Below are 22,088 nucleotides of genomic sequence, written 5' to 3' on the forward strand. Positions count from 1 at the left end.
AAGCTTGTAGTAAAATCTGTAATGGGTGAAACTGTTATGCAGTAAGAGACTCATTTCCATCCCTGTTTATTCAGTGCAAACACTAATGCACTTGACTCTCATTAGCAACTCTCTTGCTAAATAAAGCTGCGTCTATTGCAAGCCGAATGGAGCGGCTCTCCAATGAAGGTCCCTACTGTCTATCTGAACTCTGCCTGCTGCCTGACACTTACACACCACCTGCGCTAACTCTGCTGCCTGCCTCTGTGCTGGGGGGCTTCCTGAACAAGAGCAGCCACCTGTAGGGCAAACTGACAGGACACCGTGTTAGACTGAGCCGAGGAGCATACCCACACTGACAGGACACCGCTGAGCCGAGCAGCACACACCCACACTGACAGGACTCCGCTGAGCCAAACAGCACACCCACACTGACAGGACACCATGTTATACTGAGCCGAGCAGCACACCCACACTGACAGGACACCGTGTTAGACTGAGCCGAGCAGCACACCCACACTGACAGGACACCATGTTAGACTGAGCCGAGCAGCACACCCACACTGACAGGACACCACTGAGCCGAGCAGCACACCCACACTGACAGGACACCGCTGAGTCGAGCAGCACACCCACACTGACAGGACACCATGTTAGACTGAGCCGAGCAGCACACCCACACTGACAGGACACCGTGTTAGACTGAGCCGAGCAGCACACCCACACTGACAGGACACCGTGTTAGACTGAGCCGAGCAGCACACCCACACTGACAGGACACCGCTGAGCCGAGCAGCACACCCACACTGACAGGACACCGCTGAGCCGAGCAGCACACCCACACTGACAGGACACCGCTGAGCCGAGCAGCACACCCACACTGACAGGACACCGCTGAGCCGTGCAGCACACCCACACTGACAGGACACCGCTGAGCCGAGCAGCACACCCACACTGACAGGACACCGCTGAGCCGAGCAGCACACCCACACTGACAGGACACCATGTTAGACTGAGCCGAGCAGCACACCCACACTGACAGGACACCGTGTTAGACTGAGCCGAGCAGCACACCCACACTGACAGGACACCATGTTAGACTGAGCCGAGCAGCACACCCACACTGACAGGACACCATGTTAGACTGAGCCGAGCAGCACACCCACACTGACAGGACACAGTGTTAGACTGAGCCGAGCAGCACACCCACACTGACAGGACACCGCAGAGCCGAGCAGCACACCCACACTGACAGGACACCGCAGAGCCGAGCAGCACACCCACACTGACAGGACACCGCTGAGCCGAGCAGCACACCCACACTGACAGGACACCGCTGAGCCGAGCAGCACACCCACACTGACAGGACACCGCTGAGTCGAGCAGCACACCCACACTGACAGGACACCGCTGAGCCATGCAGCACACCCACAATCACGGTGTTTTATGCCATCTGTAAGGAGCTTTCTGTTCAAGTCTCCAGCCACAGAAACATGTAACACAGGCTAGATCCGCCACAGTGCATTCAAGTTAGTAAGTACCAGCCGTACAGTAGTGCATGTAAGATTTCGAAATGTCAAAGTATCTTGACAACTGCAACGTTAACATATTGTAATTCAACATCTTAACGTAACATTATGCAGCAGGTTTCATTCGACTTTATGAACTAAAATGTGTTCATTGTAAACGTTTGGCCAGAGCTGTACTTCCTCCTAAAGGTGCTGTGGCGCTTGCAGGTGTATGGGGAGTATCTGTGAGCTACAAGCACTTTAATGCAGCAATCTGTCCACAGAGCGCACTCGAATGAATACAGATACCTTGCTGCATGATTTCCACGATCTGCACCACTTTCTCCATGTGTTTGCGCGCTGCGATGAGTCCTTGCAGCATCAGCATCTTATAGTAGTTAAACATGTCTCCATCCAGACCACCCATCACCTGCAGAAAACAGTCAGTTAAACATGTCTCCATCCACACCACCCATCACCTGCACACACAGTCAGACGTTTCCATCCAGACCACCCATCATCACCTGCACACAGTCAGACACGTCTCCATCCACACCACCCATCACCTGCACACACACACAGTCAGACACGTCTCCATCCACACCACCCATCACCTGCACACACAGTCAGACACGTCTCCATCCACACCACCCATCACCTGCACACACACACAGTCAGACACATCTCCATCCAGAACACCCATCACTGCACACAGTCAGACACGTCTCCATCCAGAACACCCATCACTGCACACACAGTCAGACACGTCTCCATCCACACCACCCATCACCTGCACACACACAGTCAGACACATCTCCATCCAGAACACCCATCACCTGCACACACACAGTCAGACACGTCTCCATCCACACCACCCATCACCTGCACACACACAGTCAGACACGTCTCCATCCAGAACACCCATCACTGCACACAGTCAGACACGTCTCCATCCAGAACACCCATCACCTGCACACACACACACAGTCAGACACGTCTCCATCCACACCACCCATCACCTGCACACACACACACACAGTCAGACACGTCTCCATCCACACCACCCATCACCTGCACACACACAGTCAGACACATCTCCATCCAGAACACCCATCACCTGCACACACAGTCAGACACGTTTCCATCCACACCACCCATCACCTGCACACACACAGTCAGACACGTCTCCATCCAGAACACCCATCACCTGCACACACACACAGTCAGACACGTCTCCATCCACACCACCCATCACCTGCACACACACACAGTCAGACACGTCTCCATCCAGAACACCCATCACCTGCACACACACAGTCAGACACATCTCCATCTAGAACACCCATCACTGCACACACACAGTCAGACACATCTCCATCCAGAACACCCATCACCTGCACACACACACAGTCAGACACGTCTCCATCCAGAACACCCATCACTGCACACACACAGTCAGACACATCTCCATCCAGAACACCCATCACCTGCACACACACACAGTCAGACACGTCTCCATCCAGAACACCCATCACTGCACACACACAGTCAGACACGTCTCCATCCAGAACACCCATCACTGCACACACACACACACAGTCAGACACGTCTCCATCCACACCACCCATCACCTGCACACACACAGTCAGACACATCTCCATCCAGAACACCCATCACCTGCACACAGTCAGACACGTCTCCATCCAGAACACCCATCACCTGCACACACAGTCAGACATGTCTCCATCCAGAACACCCATCACTGCACAGTCAGACACATCTCCATCCAGAACACCCATCACCTGCACACACAGTCAGACACGTCTCCATCCAGAACACCCATCACCTACACACAGTCAGACACGTCTCCATCCAGAACACCCATCACCTGCACACACACAGAGTCAGACACGTCTCCATCCAGAACACCCATCACCTGCACACACAGTCAGACACATCTCCATCCAGAACACCCATCACCTGCACACACACAGTCAGACACGTCTCCATCCAGAACACCCATCACCTGCACACACACACAGTCAGACACGTCTCCATCCAGAACACCCATCACCTGCACACACACAGTCAGACACATCTCCATCTAGAACACCCATCACTGCACACAGTCAGACACATCTCCATCCAGAACACCCATCACTGCACACACACAGTCAGACACGTCTCCATCCAGAACACCCATCACTGCACAGTCAGACACATCTCCATCCAGAACACCCATCACCTGCACACACAGTCAGACACGTCTCCATCCAGAACACCCATCACCTACACACAGTCAGACACGTCTCCATCCAGAACACCCATCACCTGCACACACACAGAGTCAGACACGTCTCCATCCAGAACACCCATCACCTGCACACACAGTCAGACACATCTCCATCCAGAACACCCATCACCTGCACACACACAGTCAGACACGTCTCCATCCAGAACACCCATCACCTGCACACACACAGTCAGACACATCTCCATCTAGAACACCCATCACTGCACACAGTCAGACACATCTCCATCCAGAACACCCATCACCTGCACACACACACAGTCAGACACGTCTCCATCCAGAACACCCATCACTGCACACACACAGTCAGACACGTCTCCATCCAGAACACCCATCACTGCACACACACACACACACAGTCAGACACGTCTCCATCCACACCACCCATCACCTGCACACACACAGTCAGACACATCTCCATCCAGAACACCCATCACCTGCACACACAGTCAGACACGTCTCCATCCAGAACACCCATCACCTGCACACACAGTCAGACACGTCTCCATCCAGAACACCCATCACTGCACAGTCAGACACATCTCCATCCAGAACACCCATCACCTGCACACACAGTCAGACACGTCTCCATCCAGAACACCCATCACCTACACACAGTCAGACACGTCTCCATCCAGAACACCCATCACCTGCACACACACAGAGTCAGACACGTCTCCATCCAGAACACCCATCACCTGCACACACAGTCAGACACATCTCCATCCAGAACACCCATCACCTGCACACACACAGTCAGACACGTCTCCATCCAGAACACCCATCACCTGCACACACACACAGTCAGACACGTCTCCATCCACGCCTCCCATCACCTGCACACACACAGTCCATTAAACATATCTCCTGTATTCACAGGGCACTCGGAGGCTCACTCACGTCCACAAACTCGCTGGTCAGTTTGAAGGCAGAGGTTTCGAAACCCAGGTTGCGTGGAGAGCTGGAGAGGATGAAGCCAAAGTCTATGTGTATGATGTGCCCCTCCGAGTCCAGCAGGATATTGCCGTTGTGCCTGAGGGGGAGAGGGAGAGGAAAGATCAGGGAACACCAAACCACTCTCTCAGTTGCCTGCCGCAGATGCATGTAATGTCAGCTCGATCGCCAGAGTCTTTCTATGAGTAAGCACTTGGGGACGCCTGTGTGACACTCCTTGTGCTCCCCCAACTGTGCGCTCCCCCTGCCAGGGCCCCTGTATAAAGGCTGTGTTTCCTGACCTGTCTTTGACCTGCAGCAGGTAGCAGACGAGGCAGTAGCCGGCGCAGCTCTGCACGAAGTTCCTCTGCGCTGTAAGGAAGGCCTCGGTGGTGTAGTTGCCATGCTCCTGCAGGAAGTAGTCGAGCAGGGAGAGCTGGGACTGCTTCTTCACCTGGTGGATCGACACAGCGTTCACCACCGGCTCGATCATCCCACTGTCCGACGAGATCACCAGGATCTTATAGGGCTTGATCCAGAGGGGCACCCGCTCCTGCTCCCAGATAGACTGCAATCAAACAGAGGAGAGGTGAGGAGAGCGTTACATACACTGCAAATCACACAGAGGAGAGGACAGCGTTACATACACTGCAATCACACAGACGAGTTTGTTACATACACTGCAAACACACAGAGGAGAGGAGTGTTACATACACTGCAAACACACAGAGGAGAAGTGAGGAGAGCATTACATACACTGCAATCACACAGGGAAGAGAGGAGAGTTACATACACTGCAAACACACAGAGGAGAGGAGAGTGTTACATACACTGCAATCACACAGAGACAGGAGAGCATGAGATGCACTGCAAATCCACACAGAGGAGAGCATTAGATAGACTGCAAAAAAGGAGGGTGTCAGCAGTGGGAGGGGGTCAGCAGTGGGAGGGGGTCAGCAGAGGGAGGGGGTCAGCAGAGGGAGACGCACCAGCAGCTGCTTCAGCACTTGGAAGGCCAGCAGCTCCTGTCGCAGGTCGTCGCCACACTTCACAATGACGGACAGGAGGCGCCAGTTCGGGATGTGTCCATAGGGGGAGCCCTCCCTGATCCGGCTGCTCAGAGGAAACAGAGATCAGGAACCCCAGTGACACCAACGCCACGCACCAAACACAGGATACACACACCATTCATCAACACCACGCAACAAACACAGGATACACACACCATTCATCAACACCACGCAACAAACACAGGATACACACACCATTCATCAACACGACGCACCAAACACAGGATACACACACCATTCATCAACACCAAGCAACAAACACAGGATACACACACCATTCATCAACACCACGCAACAAACACAGGATACACACACCATTCATCAACACCACGCAACAAACACAGGATACACACACCATTCATCAACACGACGCACCAAACACAGGATACACACACCATTCATCAACACCAAGCACCAAACACAGGATACACACACCATTCATCAACACGACGCACCAAACACAGGATACACACACCATTCATCAACACGACGCACCAAACACAGGATACACACACCATTCATCAACACGACGCACCAAACACAGGATACACACACCATTCATCAACACGACGCACCAAACACAGGATACACACACCATTCATCAACACGACGCACCAAACACAGGGCACACACCATTCATCAACACGACGCACCAAACACAGGATACACACACCATTCATCAACACGACGCACCAAACACAGGATACAAACACCATTCATCAACACGACGCACCAAACACAGGATACACACACCATTCATCAACACGACGCACCAAACACAGGATACACACACCATTCATCAACACGACGCACCAAACACAGGATACACACACCATTCATCAACACGACGCACCAAACACAGGATACACACACCATTCATCAACACGACGCACCAAACACAGGATACACACACCATTCATCAACACGACGCACCAAACACAGGATACACACACCATTCATCAACACGACGCACCAAACACAGGATACACACACCATTCATCAACACGACGCACCAAACACAGGATACACACACCATTCATCAACACGACGCACCAAACACAGGATACACACACCATTCATCAACACCACGCACCAAACACAGGATACACACGCCATTCATCAACACCACGCACCAAACACAGGATACACACGCCATTCATCAACACCACGCACCAAACACAGGATACACACGCCATTCATCAACACCACGCACCAAACACAGGATACACACGCCATTCATCAACACCACGCACCAAACACAGGATACACACGCCATTCATCAACACCACGCACCAAACACAGGATACACACGCCATTCATCAACACGACGCACCAAACACAGGATACACACGCCATTCATCAACACGACGCACCAAACACAGGGCACACACCACAGCAACACGACGCAACAAACACAGGGCACACACCATTCACCAACACCACGCAACAAACACAGGGCACACACCATTCACCAACACCACGCAACAAACACAGGGCACACACCATTCACCAACACCACGCTACAAACACAGGGCACACACCATTCACCAACACCACGCTACAAACACAGGGCACACACCAAACACAGGGCACACACCATTCACCAACACCACGCTACAAACACAGGGCACACACCAAACACAGGGCACACACCACAGAAACACCACGCTACAAACACAGGGCACACACCACACACCACACACCACAGCAACACCACGCTACAAACACAGGGCACACACCTTTCATTAACACCACACTACAAACACAGGGCACACACCTTTCATTAACACCACACTACAAACACAGGGCACACACCTTTCATTAACACCACACTACAAACACAGGGCACACACACCATTCATCAGCACAAACACAGGGCACACACCACAGCAACACCACTATATTTTCAGTGTAGTTGCTGCTAATGGGTTCCAATGGGGATGTAGCTTAAAATGGCATTTCAATTTAAATGTATGTTCAGTTCTCTAAGATTCCTGTAAAATCAGAAAGCCAGGGCACCCCCAAGCTCGGTCTCACAAGCTGTAGAGAAGCCACAGCCTGCTGGCCCGGCTCCACTCACCCGACTTTCTCCTGCCAGGGCTCTTTGAGGGCCACAGCAGAGGGGTCCTCAGGGTCCCTCTTGAACGTGTTGGGGGTGTGAGCCAGCTGCTCCGAGAGACGACGCCTGCAGGGGGCGAGAGGGAGCCATCAGCACCGGAGCGGAGCAAGTCACAGCGTTTAGGTCTGACAGTAAAGTGAAACATGAATATGTGTGTGTGTGTGTGTGTGTGTGTGTGTGTGTGTGTGTGTGTGACCACACTGCTGAATGCACCCTGTGTGTGTGTGTGTGTGTGTGTGTGTGTGTGTGTGTGTGTGTGTGATCACACTGCTGAATGCACCCTGTCTGTGTGTGTGTGTGTGTGTGTGTGTGTGTGTGTGAGATCACACTGCTGAATCCACCCTGTCTGGCTGGCTGCCGTCCACAGAGTTTATTTTGAAACCCTGATTTCTTCTTAAAATAGTGCCTGAAAGCATTTTAAAATGTGTCTTCTGATTTCTGTTAAACAGTAGCTTCATATATTATTTTTGTTTAGAGATGTATTGTTTTTTGCAATCATTCCGAGCGGGTCTGGCTCTGTCGCTACAATATTGACTTACGTTTCTCTAAATCTGCTTTACTTGGCTTTGAGCTTGTCTGGAGAATCATAAGTGCCGGGCGCTGAACATCCTTCCTCAAAATCATTTAACAAAAGGACATTTCAACTCTGCCAGCCCCTGTAAAAGACCCTGTTCCTCCTCATAACTGCCTGCACAGCTCCCATTAGCAACCCTGCTGTCACTGGCAATGAGAGCGATCAGTTCAGAGCAGATTCAGCAGCAGGAGGGCAGTTCAGCAGCAGAAGGGCATTTCTGAAATCTAGGACTGGGTGCAGGACTCGTGGGAGTTTCTAACCCTGTGTCCCTGCATGTCTATGTCCCTGTGTCCCTGTCCATACCTGATGTCCCCAGCTGCAATGAAGACGGGCTCCTTGCTCTCCTGGCTGGTAATACTGTCCACTGAGAACTGGGAGATGTTGTCACAGCTGTTAGTGTGGATTTCTGGGAGCTGAACCACAAAACAGAACAGAAAACAACACGAATGAGCTGCAAGCAGCAGCAAGTTCCCTAACGATTCCCAATATAGAGAGAGAAGGGAGCAGAGAGAGAGAGAGAGAAAAAAAATAACCAGAAGAGAGTGGGTAGAGAGAAGGGAGACTGAGGAGATGAAGGAGTGTGGAGAAGGGAGAGAGTGGAGAGAAGAGAGAGTGGTGAGGGAGGGGAGTGTGGAGAAGGGAGAGAGTGGAGAGAAGAGAGAGTGGTGAGGGAGGGGAGTGTGGAGAAGGGAGAGTGTGGAGAGAAGAGAGAGTGGTGAGAGAAGAGAGAGTGGTGAGGGAGGGGAGTGTGGAGAAGGGAGAGTGGAGAGAAGAGAGAGTGGTGAGGGAGGGGAGTGTGGAGAAGGGAGAGAGTGGAGAGAAGGGAGAGAGGTGAGGGAGGGGAGTGTGGAGAAGGGAGAGAAGAGTGGTGAGGGAGGGGAGTGTGGAGAAGGGAGAGAGTGGAGAGAAGGGAGAGTGGTGAGGGAGGGGAGTGTGGAGAAGGGAGAGTGTGGAGAGAAGAGAGAGTGGTGAGGGAGGGGAGTGTGGAGAAGGGAGAGAGTGGAGGGAGGGAGAGAGTGGAGAGAAGGGAGAGAGGTGAGGGAGGGGAGTGTGGAGAAGGGAGAGAGTGGAGAGAAGAGTGGTGAGGGAGGGGAGTGTGGAGAAGGGAGAGAGTGGAGGGAGGGAGAGAGTGGAGAGAAGGGAGAGAGGTGAGGGAGGGGAGTGTGGAGAAGGGAGAGAGTGGAGAGAAGAGTGGTGAGGTAGGGGAGTGTGGAGAAGGGAGAGAGTGGAGGAAGGGAGAGAGTGGTGAGGGAGGGGAGTGTGGAGAAGGGAGAGAGTGGAGGGAGGGAGGGAGAGTGGGGAGGGAGGGAAAAGGGAAGAAGGGAGAATGTGGAGAGGAGAGTGAAGGGAGAGGAGAGTAGGGAGAGAGCGCTCCGTCTCGCACCTCCACCTGCAGCTCCCCGATGTCGTCCACAGACCAGGCCTCGTCGTCGTTGTCGTAGTTGGGCACGGTGGTGAAGCTGCTGGCTCTCTGCTCGTGGGTGATGCCGCAGTCGGGCAGGTTCTCCACGGAGCGCGTGCTGCGAATCCGTGTCTCCGGAATCCGCACCGGAACACTCGACGTCTCGAAGTTCTCACACTCCAGAACCTCCACATAGATCAGGTAAGGGGCCTGGGGTGGGAGACAGAGTATTCCAGTAAGCAGATGGAGCTCTCCACAGAACTCAGGGGAGGGTCATTGGTGTCGGCCCGGCTAAATTACCATTCCAAGTGAAACAAGTGAAGAAACAGCTGCTTGGGTTTGTGATGATTGCTGCGATCCACAAAAACCCAAGCAGCTGTTTCTTCACTCATTTCACTCTGAATGGTAAATTTGCTTATCAGAATAATGCAATAAATCAGTTTGTGCAGCTCTGATGGGAAAAACACAGGGTTTACTGTGGGAGCGGATTTACATTGAATGGAACTACTACAGGTGGTATATTTAAAGTCTAGAGCCACATTCTTATCCCCCCCTCCTCCGTATATTAAATTCTATATCCACTCATGCCTTTTTGCTCATTTTAAGGTAATTTATTCCAACTTTGCATCCATTTTCAGACAGCTCCAGTCTTTAATGTGCTGTTCAGCATTGCGAGGAGTGATGAGTATTAAAAGATGATGCCAGAGTTGATTGTCAGGACTTTGTCACTTGACCCCACTATGGAGACCCCCTTGGTCATGCAGTCTCCACAACACTGAACATGTGCCAGCCGGCCTGAAGGGGTTACGAGATAGTAGAAGCGGCGGCTACAGGGATGCTTAATAACAGGCTTATTGTTCAAGGAGAAACCGTGTGTGTGTGTGTGTGAACGCTGGTCTGCTTCACTTGAAGTGTCTGCACACCAGACTCCGGTTCTACCTACGATTGAAATGCACTTGAGGATGGATTGTGATCAGCTGGAATGACCCCCCCTCCCCCTCCCTCACCTTGTCCTTGGAGTTGAGCACCACGGCCTGCGTGTGTGGCACCCTGACCACGTGGTGGTCGAAGCCGGCCGTGGGCAGCCAGACGCGGGCGGGCAGCTTGTGGTTGAGCAGGGAGAGCTCCGAGACGAGCCGCTGAGTCTTCTGCTCCTTGGTGGGCAGCGTGGCCAGCCGCTTCCCAATCCCCATCAGAGACTGGATGAACTCCCTCTGAGGGGCCAGCCGCACCGGCTGAGAGGAGGGGAGAAAGAGGGGAAGAGGAGAGAGCGAGAGCGAGAGCAAGACAGAGAGAGAGACAGAGACAGAGAGAGAGAGAGGGGGGAGAGAGAGAGAGAGAGGGGGGAGAGAGAGAGAGAGAGAGACAGAGAGCGCGAGAGAGAGAGAGGGGGGGGAGAGAGAGAGAGAGAGAGAGAGAGACAGAGAGACAGAGAGCGAGAGAGAGAGAGAGAGAGAGAGAGGAGAGAGATGAAGAAAAAAGTCATCCACTCAGCGTTTCTTATAGTCTGTCTAAACTGAGCACTACAGAGTTTATAACAGCGGCGGGACAAACACTGCAGGGAATGAATTCGGTGGCAACAATATCCTTGTTCATATCCCCTCATATCATTTCTCTCTTGGGTATAGATGGGGATCAGTTTAAAAAAAAAAAGTCAATGCCAATTATTTTACTGTAACGTATGGTTCAAATTACACTTCTGTTTTCCAGCTGATTCGGAATTAAAGAATGTTCAAATATTAAATTTCAATTTTGAAAGAATGTTCGAACATACAAATCCCATGTTGGTCCCAGCACCTGTTTCACAGTTCTGGATTGGAGAACACAGAATAAGCAGCAATTCAAGAGACAGAACAGAACGCTTGCTTATACAGTGAGTACAAATCCAAGGTGATGCAGCAGTATAGAGGCGGGGCCACACTTTCAATACTGTGTTCAGTTCCGGTCCCCACATTACCAAAAGGGAGAGAGTGCAGCGAAGAGCAACCAGGCTCATCCCAGGGCTTAGAGGAATGAGCAGTGAAAACAGGCTGCGTGGAGTTACTCAGTGTAAAACTAAACCTAAAAGAAATTAGAATTGACTTAAGTCTTTAAAATATCACAGAGAAAAGTTAGTCTTGTCCAGGGTTAAGCACAGCCCAGAGACACACTTCACACAGAGACCAGCACCAGCACCCCCCCTCACAGTACAGAGAACAAGCCTGTGAACAGCATTCCCCCGTAGAGAACAAGCCTGTGAGCAGCACCCCCCCCATAGAGAACAAGCATGTGAGCAGCACCCCCCTCACAGCAGAGAACAAGCCTGTGAGCAGCACCCCCCCATAGAGAACAAGCATGTGAGCAGCACCCCCCTCACAGCAGAGAACAAGCCTGTGAGCAGCACCCCCCCATAGAGAACAAGCCTGTGAGCAGCACCCCCTCACAGTATAGAGAACAAGACTGTGAGCAGCACCCCCCATAGAGAACAAGCATGTGAGCAGCACCCCCCATAGAGAACAATCCTCTGAGCAGCACCCCCCTCACAGTATAGAGAACAAGCCTGTGAACAGCACCCCCCCTCACAGTACAGAGAACAAGCCTGTGAGCAGCACCCCCCTCACAGTATAGAGAACAATCCTGTGAGCAGCACCCCCCTCACAGTATAGAGAACAAGCCTGTGAGCAGCATCCCCCATAGAGAACAATCCTGTGAACAGCACCCCCCTCACAGTAGACAACAAGCCTGTGAGCAGCACCCCCCCTCACAGTATAGAGAACAAGCCTGTGAGCAGCACCCCCCTCACAGTAGACAACAAGCCTGTGAGCTGCACCCCCCCTCACGGTATAGAGAACAAGCCTGTGAGCAGCACCCCCCATAGAGAACAAGCCTGTGAGCAGCAACCCCCCCATAGAGAACAAGCCTGTGAGCAGCACCCCCCATAGAGAACAAGCCTGTGAGCAGCACTGCCCCATAGAGAACAAGCATGTGAGCAGCACCCCCCCATAGAGAACAAGCCTGTGAGCAGCACCCCCCCTCACAGTATAGAGAACAAACCTGTGAGCAGCACCCCCCCACCTCACAGTATGGAGAACAAGCCTGTGAGCAGCACCCGCACCCCCCCATAGAGAACAAGCCTGTGAGCAGCACCCCCCCTCACAGTATACAGAACAAACCTGTGAGCAGCACCCCCCCACCTCACAGTATAGAGAACAAGCCTGTGAGCAGCACCCCCCATAGAGAACAAGCATGTGAGCAGCACCCCCTCACAGTATAGAGAACAAGCCTGTGATCAGCACCCCCCATAGAGAATAAGCATGTGAGCAGAACCCCACTCACAGTATAGAGAACAAGCCTGTGAGCAGCACCCCCCCATAGAGAACAAGCCTGTGAGCAGCACCCCCCTCACAGTATAGAGAACAATCCTGTTAACAGCACCCTCCTCACAGTAGACAACAAGCCTGTGAGCAGCACCCCCCCTCACGGTATAGAGAACAAGACTGTGAGCAGCACCCCCCATAGAGAACAAGCCTGTGAGCAGCAACCCCCCCATAGAGAACAAGCCTGTGAGCAGCACCCCCCATAGAGAACAAGCCTGTGAGCAGCACTGCCCCATAGAGAACAAGCCTGTGAGCAGCACCCCCCCTCACAGTATAGAGAACAAGCCTGTGAGCAGCACCCTCCTCACAGTAGACAACAAGCCTGTGAGCAGCACCCCCCCTCACGGTATAGAGAACAAGCCTGTGAGCAGCACCCCCCCATAGAGAACAAGCCTGTGAGCAGCAACCCCCCCATAGAGAACAAGCCTGTGAGCAGCACCCCCCATAGAGAACAAGCCTGTGAGCAGCACTGCCCCATAGAGAACAAGCCTGTGAGCAGCACCCCCCCTCACAGTATAGAGAACAATCCTGTGAACAGCACCCTCCTCACAGTAGACAACAAGCCTGTGAGCAGCACCCCCCCATAGAGAACAAGCCTGTGAGCAGCAACCCCCCCATAGAGAACAAGCCTGTGAGCAGCACCCCCCATAGAGAACAAGCATGTGAGCAGCACCCCCCCATAGAGAACAAGCCTGTGAGCAGCATCCCCCCATAGAGAACAAGCCTGTGAGCAGCACCCCCCCTCACAGTATAGAGAACAATCCTGTGAACAGCACCCTCCTCACAGTAGACAACAAGCCTGTGAGCAGCACCCCCCCTCACGGTATAGAGAACAAGACTGTGAGCAGCACCCCCCATAGAGAACAAGCCTGTGAGCAGCAACCCCCCCATAGAGAACAAGCCTGTGAGCAGCACCCCCCCATAGAGAACAAGCCTGTGAGCAGCAACCCCCCCAGAGAACAAGCCTGTGAGCAGCACCCCCCATAGAGAACAAGCATGTGAGCAGCACCCCCCCATAGAGAACAAGCCTGTGAGCAGCACTCCCCCATAGAGAACAAGCCTGTGAGCAGCACTCCCCCATAGAGAACAAGCCTGTGAGCAGCATCCCCCCATAGAGAACAAGCCTGTGAGCAGCACCCCCCCATAGAGAACAAGCCTGTGAGCAGCACCCCCCCCATAGAGAACAAGCCTGTGAGCAGCACCCCCCCATACAGAACAAGCCTGTGAGCAGCACCCCCCCCCCCCCCTCACAGTATAGAGAACAAGCCTGTGAGCAGCACCCCCCCCCCTCACAGCATAGAGAACAAGCATGTGAGCTGCACACATAGCTGGCAGTGCAAAGTGAAGAGCCAGCAGTATGATGAAAACAAGCAGATCCTGAGTTGGTTCAGTAGGAATATCACTGACATGCTGCACATCCTTGAAGCAACGTCCTTACCAAGGGTTATGACACCTGGAACAGCTCTCTGGATATCTGTACGATTGTAAGCATGGCGCGTGTCCAGTGCAGAATGTGCAAGCGTGGCGCGTGTCCAGTACGTATGACGCATGTACAGTACAGAATGTGCAAGTGCGACGCGTGTCCAGTACGTATGACGCATGTACAGTACAGAACGTGCAAGCGTGGCGCGTGTCCAGTACGTATGACGCATGTACAGTACAGAATGTGCAAGCGTGGCGCGTGTCCAGTACGTATGACGCATGTACAGTACAGAATGTGCAAGTGCGACGCGTGTCCAGTACGTGTGATGCACGTGCAGTGCAGAACGTGTAAGCGTGGCGTGTGTACAGTACAGAACGTGGACGCATTGTTCCATTAGTGGTCTAAACAGTTTATTTTGTTATTTTTCTTGCTGTTGTCTTCACACACACACACAAAAAAAACAGACTAAAATTGCACTAAAAACTGCCCAGGTGGCACTGTGGTGCCAGTGGTTACTAGCATTTGCAGTCTAGTAGGAGGAACCTCTGTATTGCATAGTTTTGATTAAAACAGCCTTAAAAAGGGGAACAAGCCAAGGTTTATAAATAGCGTCCCTCATGTCTAGAAGGAGTTTCATTGCTGTACAGAGCGGAGCTGTTCCCGATTTATTTGGAGCCTAATTAAAGAACTCCTGCTTCCCTATCAACCCAGCACCCCAAAGCCACCGGCATAAGCATGACCCAGAAACTGAATTCATCTCCACAAGAAAAGGATTGAAAAAAAAAAAAAATAGAAAACCAACCAGGCAGCAATGCAGTTTAACACAGGGATTTGAATTGTTTTCATATTCTGAAAAACAAATAAACTCAAAGATTCTCAGCACAATACAGGGTCAGTAATACGCAAGTAACCCAATTGAATGGTTTCCTCCTGTCAGCCCACACAGCACTCTGTCTGGTCAGTCGAGGTATTGCCAGTGTATTTGCAGAGCGGTGCTCAGAAGTATTCACGTCATCATGTGTGTTCACATTGTGTATCCTCAGGGCCCTGTGCTGTTACTAGTTCATTAAACTCAGCAAGCAGCTTCAATTACAAGTCTACGTTTACACTACAGTGCTGCTGCCTCTATTGTACGGAGGCTCTCACTGCAGTCACGCACACACTGCGTTGGACTGGACTGTTCGATACACTGTGTTCAGCTGCTTTCAACGGGAGCAGCTCTAGCTGCATACAGACGTGCTCAAATTTGTTGGTACCCTTACAGCTCATTGAAATAATGCTTCATTCCTCCTGAAAAGTGATGAAATTAAAAGCTATTTTATCATGTATACTTGCATGCCTTTGGTATGTCATAGAATAAAGCAAAGAAGCTGTGAAAAAAGATGAATTATTGCTTATTCTACAAAGATATTCTAAAATGGCCTAGACACATTTGTTGGTACCCCTTAGAAAAGATAATAAATAATTGGATTATAGTGATATTTCAAACTAATTAGTTTCTTTAATTAGTATCACACATGTCTCCAATCTTGTAATCAGTCATTCAGCCTATTTAAATGGAGAAAAGTAGTCACTGTGCTGTTTGGTATCATTGTATGCACCACACTGAACATGGACCAGAGAAAGCAAAGGAGAGAGTTGTCTGAGGAGATCAGAAAGAAAATAATAGACAAGCATGGTAAAGGTAAAGGTTACAAGACCATCTCCAAGCAGCTTGATGTTCCTGTGACAACAGTTGCAAATATTATTAAGAAGTTTAAGGTCCATGGAACTGTAGCCAACCTCCCTGGGCGCGGCCGCAAGAGGAAAATCGACCCCAGAGTGAACAGAAGGATAGTGCGAATGGTAGAAAAAGAACCAAGGTTAACTGCCAAAGAGATACAAGCTGAACTCCAAGGTGAAGGTACGTCAGTTTCTGATCGCACCATCCGTCACTTTTTGAGCGAAAGTGGGCTCCATGGAAGAAGACCCAGGAGGACTCCACTTTTGAAAGAAAAACATAAAAAAGCCAGACTGGAATTTGCTAACATGCATATTGACAAGCCACAATCCTTCTGGGAGAATGTCCTTTGGACAGATGAGTCAAAACTGGAGCTTTTTGGCAAGTCACATCAGCTCTATGTTCACAGACGAAAAAATGAAGCTTTCAAAGAAAAGAACACCATACCTACAGTGAAACATGGAGGAGGCTCGGTTATGTTTTGGGGCTGCTTTGCTGCGCCTGGCACAGGGTGCCTTGAATCTGTGCAGGGCACAATGAAATCTCAAGACTATCAAGGCATTCTGGAGCGAAACGTACTGCCCAGTGTCAGAAAGCTCTGTCTCAGTCACAGGTCATGGGTCCTCCAACAGGATAATGACCCAAGACACACAGCTAAAAGCACCCAAGAATGGATAAAAACAAAACATTGGACTATTCTGAAGTGGCCTTCTATGAGTCCTGATCTGAATCCTATCGAACATCTATGGAAAGAGCTGAAACTTGCAGTCTGGAGAAGGCACCCATCAAACCTCAGACAGCTGGAGCAGTTTGCTCAGGAAGAGTGGGCCAAACTACCTGTTAACAGGTGCAGAAGTCTCATTGAGAGCTACAGAAAACGTTTGATTGCAGTGATTGCCTCTAAAGGTTGTGCAACAAAATATTAGGTTAGCGGTCCCATCATTTTTGTCCATGCCATTTTCATTTGTTTTCTTATTTACAATATTATGTTGAATAAAAAATCAAAAGCAAAGTCTGATTTCTATTAAATATGGAATAAACAATGGTGGATGCCAATTACTTTTGTCCGTTTCAAGTTATTTCAGAGAAAATTGTGCATTCTTCGTTTTTTGTGGAGGGGTACCAACAAATTTGAGCACGTCTGTATGTGACACAGGCGATATCAAAAACAGATCAATTCAGAACTGGTAAACGAGTGGACTATGGAAAAAGAACCTTGATGTTTCAATTACATTGCTGAAATGCGTCGCTGCTCAGTGAGTGGAGGGCGTCAATGCTACTGAGCAGCAGTGTATGCAAGATAGAAGCCAACCAGCCACCAACCACCAACCACCAGGGCCGCACTTACTGAGGAGCCAATATTATCAAGACGGTCTGTGCTGGAGGTCAGCTCCTGGGAAACAGAAGACTGGGGTGAGACAGAAGGTGGGGGTGAGACAAAAAGACAAAACATGAATTTCTTTCAATCTTACACACCAAGAAGCGAGCCGCTAACACTGCACCGGTGTCCCAGGAAATAAGTTGATCAAGCTCTAGAATTTAAAGGGAAGGTTCCATTGTTTCTAATGTAAACGAGCCTAGGCTAGGAAATAAGTTGATCGAGCCAGGAAGTTGATCGGATATATTAAATGAACAATAAATAATTTAAAATTAATTTTGTAAGTATAATTTATATCAATTAGTAGATCGGATTTATTCGGCAGTATGCTGCTAGATAAGATGATGTGAATATCGCTTTATATCCGATATATTAGCCAAACAAAAATGCATAATTTAAAATGACTTTTGTATGTATAATTTACATTAACATGTAGATCGGATATATTCAACAGTATTACACTAGATAAGGGAATGTGAATATCGCTGTAATATACATTAGCAGCAAATAAATAATTTAAAATGAATTGTATGATTGTGTGTTTCTGATTGTGTATTTCTGTTTGTGTAACAAACGTTAACTAGCAAAATGTGTTGTGTATTAACGTTATTTTGAATTTCTGGAGATGTTTTTGTTTTGGGACGCATTACAGTTTGGACAGCAGGTATGCGAGCGATTGTCCAAAAGTTAAAGCATGAGTTTCAATCATGGAAAAAATTAAGCTCCATGCTGCGATACTAACTAGGCCACGGTGCACATCAATCACACGATGTACTTGAAAAACGTTGCTATACATTATTATTATTTTATATTTGTTCTTTCATTTATTTTTACATACAGTACTTTGTATAATTAGGACAGAAAACGAACAGGAGACTGGTTATCATAGTGCATGCATTTCAATTACAACTCTGGGAAGAACAATACATGAATTAAATAAAAACTAAAGAGTCTTTACTAAACCGTGGTAAATGCCTGTAGTTCAATACCAACCCAGATAGCTATTGTAAGAAACAAAGATCATTCAGTATATAGGCTACTGTAGATCAGCATGATTTTAAAAATGGTAAATTCCTGTAGTGCAACAACCATGCAAGACATATAAAGAGAAAGAGATATAGTATATTGAACTAAAGTGATTTATCACGATTTAAAATCATGTAGATATACACATACATACTGTATGATCTCTCTTCCTCACAAATCTTCTCTCTTAGTAATACTATATATTACTGCAAGGAATACAATTGTCACGTTTACGAAGAATATTGCATTTATGTTAACGTATTTTTTTTTTTTTAATTCCCAACCTGAGAACACGACAATTCCTTCTAAAAAAAACTTTCGTCTGGCTATTTGTGGTTAATTTTCTTCACCCTATCCTAATTTAAAAACCACAACCCTAAAAACCTTTTTTTTTTTTTTTTTAACTCTGTGTAGGCCTACGTTTTGCCACGTCTAAACTGTAGTAAAGTTACAGCTATACTAATATTAAAATGTAAAAATACGACCTTGTCATACTAATATGATGGATGCAGCATGTCATCAGATTGTATTACTGAAACAGTTTAATTTTGATTAAAGATTGACAACATTTTGACGTGTAAAATCATTTAATATATAAATAAATCTCCGCGATCACACATAAACTATATCAGATTGACATCGATGTTATAGAAACATAAAAAGACAGAGGTTTAAAACAGTTTACCACAGAAACAGTCGATCACACATTTTGAAGTTTATATGAAGACAGTGGCACAAACACGCACCAACATACACAGTCTAGTACGATCAACTTATTTCCCGGTCAACTTATTTCCTACAACACCGGCACACCAGCTCTCCAAACCGGGCTCCCAGATATTTATTTACTTATAATTTTATATATTTTTTTAAATGAGTCCTTTAACTCCTATTTTTTGAAATGAGGGAAAAAACTCAAAAGTGCTTGAGAGATCTTGGGTCTGTTTTAATGATCTTAAACAGTGGCTGACCCAATTACTGTCACATTAAATCTTGCTAAATTGTCTCATTGCAGTCCAATGTATCTTTATGTTTTAATGTATTTAATGGTATTAATAAGAGACAATTAAGCAGTATCTGCCGATGTACTGATAAAATAACCCCCCTCAAAAAAGATACAACAATATGGTGTACAAAACGACATTTCTTCACCCATGTTGGACTCATTCCAGGGATGGAAATAAGACTCCTACTGCACAGCAGTCTCGACCATTCCAGGTTTTACTATGAGCTTGATTAGCCACAGTGTATAGGTAAGCTTAGGTGTGTCTTATTAAACTCACAGTAACAGACTTGTCAAGTCTCTCGCATTGGGCGTGAGACTCACACATTCGCATGCTATCACACGCTCACAGGCATTCCTAAGCTTATCTGACGCATTGTCAGTGCAGTACAGTATAGTGTGTGTATATAAATTATTTTTACTCAGGCGCTGCAAGAGACAATACAGTTCCGGGGCCTTAGAGCTTGGAATAACTCTAGAAAATAGTTTGAACACTAATTTGAAGAAAGTATAATAATGCGTGTTTTCATTTATTCCACACCTCATTAATGCAGTGGTTTCATTTGCATGGTAGTTTCTAGACCGTCATTTATAAATTCTGTGACGTGAATAGAAAATACATTTGAATTGAAGCTGTGTATTTGTCCCAATGCTAAACAAAACAATTGCGTTGCATGCTCGGTTTTGCCAAGATGGTAATACTGCTACAGCATCATAAAGAAAATACAGCTGCATAAGGATTATACCTTTCTACCACACAATATGTTCTTAAAACTCGCATGAGAGAAGTAGCTTATGAACAGTAGGTACACAAGTTTCTTATTATGTATATTATTTAAGTCAAAGCTGCCAATTGTCCTGGGAAGACAGGACAATTGGCAGCTTTAACTTAAATAATATAGCATGTGCCTGCAAACTGTATTACTGAGGGTTACATATGAATTCATTTAGCTGATTGAAGGGTTTCATGTGCAATATTAAGTAGTGTACATTTAAAAACAAACTATTAAGTGCTGGTTGGATTAAAAACTTGGACTATTGGATGTCACCAAGGACCAAAGATGAGAGTCCCTGTCTTAAGCAATGACCTAACACACACTGGAAAGTCTCTCTTTGGCCTTGAATCTCACTCTTTAGGACAGCTAACCCGTGGCATCGCTGTAGTATAACCAGGAACGGATCAAATGCAATGGGAGTCTTATTTCCATCCCTGCATGCCACTTCTTTTTTCTACATCCTTGAAAGTAATTTTAAAGTTTAAGCTCAGCAAGGTTCACAGCAACATCTACTCGAGCGCTGCAAGATGCATCTATAGTTCATCACAAGGACTGTTTGCACCCTCACTGTGTAAAGGGAAGAGAGAGGAGAACCCGATTGTTATAAGCGCACCTTCTAGTGCAAGCTTCCCTTTGCTACCTGAGAGCACTGCGGCTTACCAGATGCAATGAGTCTGAAGGGGTTTTATTTGCATTACAGGAAGGGCTGTGTAGAAGGTGACTAATGGAAAAAAACACACAAAAAATCCCAATACTGGGCCAGTAGGACAGACAACAGCGCGGGCATATCCCCCATAACAGAATCCTAGCAGAGCAGCATGACGGCCAGCCTGCCTGCCTACATGTCATTAATCTCACAGCCTCCCAGGGGAGATTATTTCATTACATCCAACAGAATCCACAAGAAAGGCATGAACCAAGAGCCTGAGCTCAGCACAGCTATTTATACAACTGGCATCAGGGGATTACAGTGCATCCACCAGGACACAGGCTGTGTGCAAGCCTGCCTGCCTGCAGTATATTACAGTGCATCCACCAGGACACAGGCTGTGTGCAATCCTGCGTGCCTGCAGTATATTACAGTGCATCCACCAGGACACAGGCTGTGTGCAATCCTGCCTGCCTTCAGTATATTACAGTGCATCCACCAGGACACAGGCTGTGTGCAAGCCTGCCTGCCTGCAGTATATTACTGTGCATCCACCAGGACACAGGCTGTGTGCAAGCCTGCCTGCCTGCAGTATATTACAGTGCATCCATCAGGACACAGGCTGTCAAGTAACGACACATGACAGGACGGGAAGGGGGCGGGTAGAGGTCACCAGGCGATCTAGAAAAGGGGCGGTCGGAGATCCCCAGGCGATCTAGAAAAGGGGCGGTTGGAGATCCCCAGGCGATCTAGAAAAGGGGCGGTTGGAGATCCCCAGGCGATCTAGAAAAGGGGGCGGTTGATAGTCAAGAGACGGTCTAGAGACCAGAACCACACACAGCAGGAGAGGCACATCACCTT

The 22,088-nt window shown here is 48.7% G+C and overlaps 1 protein-coding gene across 3 annotated transcripts in view; it reads right to left on the reverse strand.

Annotated features, from left to right (window-relative positions):
* LOC117962940 (phosphatidylinositol 4-kinase beta) overlaps positions 1–22,088 on the reverse strand; it is a 48,194-nt gene that overhangs the window by 3,676 nt on the left and 22,430 nt on the right. The window contains exons 3-11 of one of the 3 annotated variants that reach the window (XM_059005922.1): positions 17,744–17,788; positions 10,904–11,131; positions 9,879–10,106; positions 8,798–8,907; positions 7,882–7,986; positions 5,721–5,844; positions 5,034–5,299; positions 4,699–4,831; positions 1,797–1,917 (exon numbers count right to left, since the gene is read on the reverse strand). In XM_059005922.1, the coding sequence (XP_058861905.1) occupies positions 1,797–1,917; positions 4,699–4,831; positions 5,034–5,299; positions 5,721–5,844; positions 7,882–7,986; positions 8,798–8,907; positions 9,879–10,106; positions 10,904–11,131; positions 17,744–17,788 (1,360 nt within the window). Of the gene's footprint in view, positions 1–1,796; positions 1,918–4,698; positions 4,832–5,033; positions 5,300–5,720; positions 5,845–7,881; positions 7,987–8,797; positions 8,908–9,878; positions 10,107–10,903; positions 11,132–17,743; positions 17,804–22,088 lie in introns of all 3 variants that reach the window. The other 2 variants (XM_059005921.1, XM_059005923.1) reach the window with 2 other exon arrangements.

Source organism: Acipenser ruthenus, chromosome 32, assembly GCF_902713425.1.
Source record: "Acipenser ruthenus chromosome 32, fAciRut3.2 maternal haplotype, whole genome shotgun sequence".
Lineage (NCBI taxonomy): Eukaryota > Metazoa > Chordata > Actinopteri > Acipenseriformes > Acipenseridae > Acipenser > Acipenser ruthenus.